This window comes from Otolemur garnettii, unplaced genomic scaffold (assembly GCF_000181295.1).
Source record: "Otolemur garnettii isolate 467f Iridium unplaced genomic scaffold, OtoGar3 scaffold00144, whole genome shotgun sequence".
Classification (NCBI taxonomy): Eukaryota; Metazoa; Chordata; class Mammalia; order Primates; family Galagidae; genus Otolemur; species Otolemur garnettii.
The window spans coordinates 3,842,957-3,852,003 of NW_003852539.1; the positions used below are offsets into that span (position 1 = coordinate 3,842,957).

Consider the following 9,047-nt stretch of genomic DNA (forward strand, 5'->3'; position numbering starts at 1 on the left):
AAAAAAAAAAGGAAAAAAATTATAAAAGTTGTTACTAATAATTGCTGCCAGTTGTTGCATTCATACTGTGTTCTATCACTCTGTCCTACACCTCTCTCATTCTTTAAACCTCTATTTACTTATTTTACATTACTGTATGTCTCTTCTCACTTCCCTGAATTATACGGTTTAATTAGGTTGTCTGTACCTAGTTCAATTTTGTGTTTTTCATAGACTCTACCTAAGCCATTGCTCGTAGCTGGTTCTCAGTAAATGTTGTGGAATTCAGTCAAATAATACATTTCCCTACAAACTAAAATCACAAGGAGATTCACTAGCACTCTGGGAGGCCAAGGTGGGTGGATTGACTGAGCTCAGGAGTTTGAGACCAGCCTGAGCAACAGCAAGACGCCATCTCTAAAAACAGCCGGGTATTGTGGGCACCTGTAGGCCCAGCTACTTGGGAGGCTGAGGCAAAAGAATCGCTTAAGCCTAAGAATTTGAGGTTGCCTATGAGCTATGACACCACTGGTGACAAAGAGAGACTCTGCCAATAAAATAAAATAAAATAAATTTTATACTCTTGGTGATGGGTGTAATCTAAAACAGACAATAAATTTGGAGGAGGATGTAGAGAAATGGGAACCCTCATATATTGTTGATAGAAATGTAAAATGCTACAGCCACTTCAGAAGACAGTTTGGTAGTTTCTTTTTCTTTCTTTTTTTTTTTTTTTTTTTTGAACAGAGCTGGGTTTGAACCCGCCACCTCTGGCATATGGGACTGGCACCCTACCCTTTTGAGCCACAGGTGCTGCCCGACAGTTTGGTAGTTTCTTAATAAGTTAAACTTACCATACAATTCAACAATTCCACTCCTCAGTATATACAGAAGAGAAATAAAAATATAAATCCATATAAAGACTGGTCTGCAAATATTCCTATCAGTATTACTTATAATGGCCCCAAAGTGAAGACAACCCAAATGTCCATCAGATGCTTAATAGAGAAACAAAATAGCATATCCCTACAAAATACTATTCAGCAATAGAAATGAATGGCACACTGATACACATTACAACACAGAAGATACTAAAAAATTATGCTAAGTGAAAGCAGCCAGGCTTCATCCAGCATATGACTCACTTATATGAAGTGTCCAGAATAGGTGAATCTAGAGATCGAGAACAGAATAGTGGTTACCTAAGCCCGGTGATGTGAATAAGCAACAAATGTAAATGGACAAGAGTGATCTTACTGGACAAGAGTGATCTTACATGACAATGCTCCCAAACCAGATTACAATGATGGTCGTACAACTCATAAAAATCAATGAATCCCGTAATACAAATGGGTCAGTTTTATGGCATGTAAATTACATCTCAAAGTAGTTTTTAAAAAATGAATACATTTTCCTAAAATAAATGAACAATGATAACAAAAAGATATGTTAAAACATTTAACTAACTATAGCAAAAGGAGAAAAACAGGATGGAAATTAAACTTCTGTGAAAACACCTTGCATTTACTTTTTAAAATTTGCCTTTGGAAGAATGTAAGTGATGTATATAATGTAAAATAAAATTGAAAGAGAAAAAAGTAATTGATAAAAATTGAAAGCAAATAAAACAAATTAACCTGATTATGTGTTGAATTAGTGGCTTAACGACACAGAGAAAATATTTCAAGTGATGTTAAAATACAATTATTTGCACATCCTTAGGACACTAAGGACAAAAAGGACTGCAAAGAACATAAACTTTTAAGTACTTAGTAATTGCTAATGACAGCAATCATGTTGCTACTTTGAGTCACATATAAGTAATATATATGATTTTACAGGTGTGTGTGTGTAAAAGGAAATAAATGATTATATTACCACTGTTAAGATTGAGATTTTCAGTATATGATAGAAAGTATACAAATCAAAAGTCAAGGAAGTTAAATAAAATCCTAAATTTGAATTAGAAATATCAGTATAAATAAATACATTTGTGGGCTTTTTTTAAAAATTAATAAATTTTTAGAGAGGAAAAATACAAGTACTGCCTCGCTCTGTCCACAGGAAAATAAATATAGAAACAAAGAGCAACCTGGTAACACTCAGATTATGGTCAATAAATAGAGAACTGGTTTCAGGAGAAATTGAACCTGGGACAGAAAGTATACAAAAAAAGTTGGGAACTCTCATCATTTAAGAAATAAAAGAAATTATCAAAGACTGTTGGGAGTCATGCCAACAGACATGAAAGGCTCTTTTCTGGCCAAAGATGGAGCTATTATATTTCAGCATTAAGAAGAATGATAACTATATTTGATTGGAACACATTAAGTCTGTTAAAAATCCATGAGGCATGGTGATACTTAGAAAAAAAAATCAACAAAGAAATTTTCATTGGTCAAACTTTGGAGAGTCTTAAGGAACCAACTCATTCTGCAAATTGGTAGAGAGAGAGAGAGATGAGATCATTCATCTTGCCTTTCCTATACAAACTATCCCTCAAGTAGTTGATGAGGTGAAGTTCTTTTTTTTTTTTGAGAGTTTTACTCTGTCACTCTCACAGCTAGCCTCTCTAGCAGATGGGACTACAGGCACCCACCATAATGCCCAGCTAGTTTTTCTATTTTTAGTAGAGACAGGGTCTTGCTCTTGCTCCAGCTGGTCTTGAACTCTTGTGCTCAGGTGATCTACCCATCTTGGGCTCCCCGAGTGGCAGTATTACAGGTGTGAGCCACCACACTTGGCCTGAGGTAAAGTTCTTTATTGAAGTAGTCCAACCAAATAATGAAGATGGAGTAATAGAATTCAAATATGACCACTCTAATGAAATAATTGAAGTAGCAGGGATGATCTGTAGCTGCTAAACTATAAGGTGAAGAGCTAACAGGGAATGTAGAACTGATGGATCAGGCTGATAACGTGTGAACCCGCTAATCAGTCTTAACATCACAAACAGAGGAGCATCCTGATATGCAGCAATAAAAGTAACAACACAACATCACCATCCTTGCAAAAACAAAACAAAACAAAGAATATGATTGCATCTTGGTTCTAGATCTAAATCACCAGTTTATGGGCAATATAATACAGAAATGGGAAACATTTTTAGAAGACATTGCAGAGATGCCATCAGCATCTCTATAAACCTGATAGGACAAAAGATAATTCCTTCTACAAACTGTCAGGGTAGGAGAAGGAGAGGAGAAAAATGTAATCCAGTATGTGGACCTTGTTTGGATTCTGATTCAAAACAACTATTTTTCTTAAATGAGAAAAATTGGGGAAATCTGAACACTAATCAGATATTTGATGATTTTTAAAGAATTATTATTTTTAAAGTGTGATAACATTTTGTTTTGCTCAAACAAAGAGTCCTTATCTTCCAGAGATAAACACTGTGGTATTCTGACATATATATAGGTTTTGGTTCACAGTTCCTAGCTCATAACTCCCATAGTCCTCATTACAACACTGGGGCACTTTAGGCCTCAGGAGACAGAATCTCTTTCTCTGACCTTCTCCTGTCCTCCTTTCACCTGTCCAAGGCAGGACTTTAATCTGATTCAGAGGCAAAACAACCTCATTCCAGAAAGGATCCTGCCCCATACCTGGAGGATGGAATGCTACAGAAGAGAGGCTAGGAAGAATCTGAACAGACAGGACTTGCCAGGTTTAGATTATGTCCTTTTTTGTACACATTGTAAATCATGCCTATGTAAAGAATCCTCCATAAAAACTCAAGAAGACAGGGTTCAGGTAGCTGAACACACAGAAGTTCTTGGAGGGTGGCGTGCCCAGGCCAGGCAAGGAAGCTCCACATACCTTGCACTACCCATCTCTTCATCTACATCCTTTGTAATATCCTTTACAGTGGTTCTCAACCCTCCTAAATGCCACAACCCTTTAATACAGTTCCTCATGTTGTGGTGACCCCCAACCATAAAATTATTCTCGTTGCTACTTCATAACTATAACTTCTTATAGAGTTGTTCAGGACAGTAACTACTCCGTTGCCCTCACCATCTCTGTCCCAGTGAAGTTTTAATTAACCAATTCAGTTTTCATTCCTTGGCCCCTTAGTCTTCCCTTTGTGAAGAGATTTAGTTGCAGTTAGGGCAAATAGAGACACAGTGAACAGATTCTCCTTATCTCATGCCTATGAGAGTAACATTAGGCACTCACAGTCAGGGCAGGTTTGTGGCAAACAAACAAACGAAGTTTCTCTAGGAAAAATACTCCTCTGTTCATAAGTTCTATAAGGAACTCTCTGTCCCTGTACTGCCAGGCACACTTACCAAGGTTCACGTTCTGGGTCATCCCCATACCCAAAGCTTGCCTGGGGACACCCTATGGTTCCCCCAAAACACATGCTACTGTCACACATTCCTAACCCTATGCATGCTGGAGATTGCCATCACTGGCTCCAAACCAAAGATCCAAGAAACAAGCCTATGTGCCCAGATTTTTCTCAGGGTCTTAAAAAAATTCTGGGACACCTGCTATTCTGCCTTCAGCCAGCAGGTGGCGCCAACTCCCCAACTAGAATTGTCACAGCCTCATCCCTGGCTCTTTATTCCCACCTGCAGAAGGAGTATTCACTCCCTCTAATCCATCAGCCTAACATCAGCTGTCTGAGAAATAGCTTTGTTTGGTTGCACTGAAAGTGATTTAAAAGAGTCTCTGTACAAAAATAGGGCCGTACTTTCCAATAGCCATCCAGACTTTGAGAAGATTTGCCTTCTTAGGAAGACAGTAGCAACAGGAAGGCCGTGTGACCCTGCGAACCCTGGTCAAGATGCCCCTGCTCACTGGCAGTGGTGTGAGGCTGCTACAAGGTGTACTTACCAGTGTACAAACAAACCCAGTTACTTTGTTTAAAGATCATTAGAGATGAGGAAAAACCTGCATCAAAGCCGGATGAACCTTCACTCTACCCTTCTAAACCATCAAAATCAACATCTCTCCTCACACCCCAAGTCCCCTAAGAGCCCAGTTTGGACTCAGCTGAACAAACAAGACCTTTAATAACCAGCCTGCCAACAACAGGGCCAAACCACAAACAGGTGGAAAATCCCCTCATTTCATCATGCAAATAATTAGGAAGTCTGGGTTTATGATAATGCAGCTTGTCTCTGGAGCAGTCTTAATTTTCCTTTTCAACTGCCACTCACCTTTGTTCACTGCCAAATACAGGGCAGGCAGGCTCAATGCTGCCCATGAAGACAGTGCAACTTTCCAGGCCATGGCCAAACCAAACAGGGAACTGAAAATTCACAGACCTACCTGGAAGTGCAAAATAATGGTCCATATCAGGCCCAGGGTCAGCTTGGGGTTACCATCTGTGATGTCATCATTGCGAATATTCACCAGTTTCACCTGAAAAAGAAACAGACATCGTCTTAGAGCTCTGGGACTTTTTGTTTTGATTTTTACATATTTTCATATCAATATACTGTTAAATTGATTTTTAATTTTTTGGTGTTAAGGTCTACAAGTTTTTTGTTTGTTTAGAGGGTCTTTCTTAAGACAGGGTCTTGTTCTTTTCCCTGGACTAGAATACAGTGTTGTCATCACAGCTCATTACAACCTCAGACTCCAGGCTTCAAATGATCCTCATGTCTCAGCCTTGTAAATAGCTGGCATGTGCCACCATGGTCAGCTAATTTGTTAAATTTTTTGTAGAAATGGGGTCTCACTGTTGCCTAGGTTTGTCTCCAACTTCTGGCCTCAAGTAATCTTCCCATCTCGGTCTCCTAAAGTGCTAGGATTCCAGGCATGAGCTACCACACGTGGCCAGTTCTATGAATTTTAACGTAAGTATAAATTCAGGTAACTACCACCACAAAACAGTTTCATGACCCTCAAAGGTCCTTTGTTCTGTGCCCCCCTCCCCTTTTTTTCTTTGAGACAGAGCCTCAAGCTATCTCCCTGAGTAAAGTGCCGTAGCATCACAACTCACAGCAACCTCCAACTCCTGGGCTCAAGCGAGTCTCCTGCCTCAGTCTCCCAAGTAGCTGGGACCACAGGCGCCCGCCACAACGCCTGGCTATTTTTATTTATTTATTTATTTTTTTTGGTTGCAGCTAATCATTGTTGTTTGGCGGGCCCGGGCTGGATTCAAACCCACCACCTTAGGTGTATGTGGCTGGTGCCTTAGCCACTTGAGCCACAGACGCCGAGCCTGTGCCCCCTTTTTGTGGTCAAACTCTGCTCCCAATCCTGATGACCATTTATCTGACTCTGGCCCTAGTTCTGCTTTTCCCAGAATGTTATGTAAATGGAATCATACCATGCATAGCACGTAACATTTTGATATTACCTTTTTTTTTTAAAATCAAGACAGAGTCTCACTTTGTCACCCTCAGTAGAGTACTATGGCATCATAGCTCATAGCAACCTCAAACTCTTGGGCTCAAGTGATTCTCTTGCCTCAGCCTCCCTAGTAGCTAGGACTATGGGTGCCCACCATAGCGCCTGGCTATTTTTTTTTTGTTTAGCAGGCATGGGCTGGGTTAGAACCCACCAGCCCCAGAGTATGTGGCTGGCACCCTAACTACTGAGCTACGGGTGTCCCTGATATTACCTTTTTTCCCCACTCAGCATAATGCCTTTGAGATCCCCATTCAAGTTGCTGCATGTATCAATAGTTTGCTCCTTTCTAGCACTAAGTAATATTCCATCATCTCTCTGTTTATCATCCATCCATTGACGGCAGTGTGAGTTATTCTAGTTTTTGGCAATTACGAATAAAGCTCCTACATTCATGTACAGATTTTTGTGTGAGCATATATTGCCATTTCTTTAGGGTAAATTCCTTACAAGTGGGATCGCTGAGTTATACAGTGTATGTTTAGTTTTATAAGAAACTGCTGAACTATTTTCCAGAGTGGCTTCATTCTGTATTCCCACCAGCAAAGCAACTCTACAAGTAAATGGTATTGAAAGTTGCTTTTTTTATTAAGTCATCAGGCCCTTGACTTTTTTTTTCTTTTGAGCATCTTACAGAGAACAAGATGCCTATTCTCACTCACCAATCTTTGGCCTGCTCCCACGTTTACTCTCCCTCCTATGTCATAGATACTCATACCTGCCATGCTTCCCACAGCATCTGCTTGACTTCCAAAATCTCACTCCAACAACACAATATGCTGACCCGCATGCCTTCCCCTGCCCAAAGGATGACCTATTGCTCCAATGTGCTGAGAACTGGAGGGTGTCCTGGGATGCAGGAATTTAAAACTGCAAATGTTCTGAGCAAACCACCATACTTCTCCATCAACTTGTTGGCGTCTTCTACCATGTCCTTATGGGGATCCCGTTCAAGTGACAAAAATATGCATACCATTTAATTGTGACACACTGCCCTTGAGCTATCCTCCTTTTATCTTTTCCATTGAATTGAAACGTCTTGTGTCTCTAAAGGACCCTAATGTCCTTCTCCAATAGAAATCTCACTTCTTTAATGTTCACCTGGGCAAGTTCTTTCACTTCTCTATATCTCTGTCTCCTCTTCCATGTATTGGGGGGTGGGGGGTGGGGGGCGGATGTAGGAGAACCTGCCCTTCCAGCCTGAGAATTCAGTTTTTCTATAATAGCTAACAACTCACAGTTGGTGGATTAACATTACACAAGTCCACACTCCTCAATCCCACCTCTGTGGACTTTCACTGGACCTCTGCCTCCCTTGCCCAATCTCTACTAACCCTTCCCTCAATGACTTGTATACATCTTTCTTGGCAAACTGTAGCACTCAGGTCGGTAACCCAAACATCACCCTTTCTAAGCAATCAGCCTGCCTTCTTAATTCTGATGACTTTTATTTTACCCCACTTATTAGTCTACCTGCCCAGTTAAAACTTGGACCTTACCGCTATAAAGAACTGCTATAGAGATCTCCTTCCCCTTCTCTGAATCAATTGTTCTTCCTTGCCCAAGTTTTCATTCTATCATAATAACCTAATCTACTTTTTGTCTATATTCAGACTTCTAGCTAATCAATTCTTCTCTGTTTATCTTGCCCATTAAGTTTCCTCTGGCTCCACACACAGACATTTCAACAGTGCTTTCTCCAGTACCCTAAACACTGAAGAAGCCTTTGTTTCTCCTACCAGTTTTCATGTATTAACTGTATTAAGTGCCATTTATGAGCCATTAATTATGACAGGTGCTGAAGGTAAAATGTTACGTAACATCATGTTCCTTGTTTTCATAGAGCACATAGTACACTGGAGCAAACAGACAAGTAATAATACAACAATAAATGCTATATTAGAAGTAAATCGTTTTCAGACCACACAGAAAGAAAATTTCCCAAGTTAATAAGAACTGCTAAGAGTGACAAAAATATGCATACCATTTAATGTCATGTTGACCTCTGCTGTTGCCTGGCAACCCTAGCTATACCAAATCTTTCCCACATGGCTCACTCCAAGCAGATGAACTCTGACTCCCTCATCCATCTTCCTTCCACAGACTATCTCTGTATCTTCACCCATTCTCTGGGCTCCTCCCTGTATCTCGGAATAAGAGGTATTTTCCTGTTCTTTTTCAAAGATAACCTCAGTAGTTATGCTCTAGTTCTCACCTGCTATCCCTGGACTTGTTTCCACGGATTAGGAGGCCACAGGGGAAGGACTGTGCAGACGACAGCATGAAGAAATACTAACCCCATATCAGGAGACCTGTGTTAAAGACCAGCTTTGCTCTAACTTGTGTGATTTGAGGCAGGCCATTTCGCCTGTCCACATCTCATTTCATTTTTCTATTATATGAAGAAACAGGACTATCAGATCACAGGGTGGGTCAAACATTTTATAACTCCTATCCTAACGCTCCTTTTCAATCTTATACTCTTATCTGGCTTCCTTTTTTATGTCTAAAAATGGATTATTGTCTTTCTTTCTTATCTAAGGAGGGAAAAACTACTTTCTCATTTCCTATACCTAAGTCCATTCTACTCCAAATGTTTTTCTGCTGTATTAAAACTGTGTTTTAAGGCGGCACCTGTTGCTCAGTGGGTAGGGCACCAGCCACATACACTGAGGCTGGTGGCTTCAAACCTGGCCTGG

At 40.2% G+C, this 9,047-nt stretch overlaps 1 protein-coding gene across 6 annotated transcripts in view; it reads right to left on the reverse strand.

Moving 5' to 3' along the window:
• The window catches only part of LOC100961574 (microtubule-actin cross-linking factor 1), a 363,479-nt gene that overhangs the window by 201,629 nt on the left and 152,803 nt on the right, over nt 1-9,047 (reverse strand). For all 6 annotated transcript variants that reach the window (XM_023518666.1, XM_023518665.1, XM_023518664.1 and 3 more), the window contains exon 5: nt 5,263-5,355. In XM_023518666.1, coding sequence (XP_023374434.1) covers nt 5,263-5,355 — 93 coding nt within the window. The remainder of the gene's footprint in view (nt 1-5,262; nt 5,356-9,047) is intronic.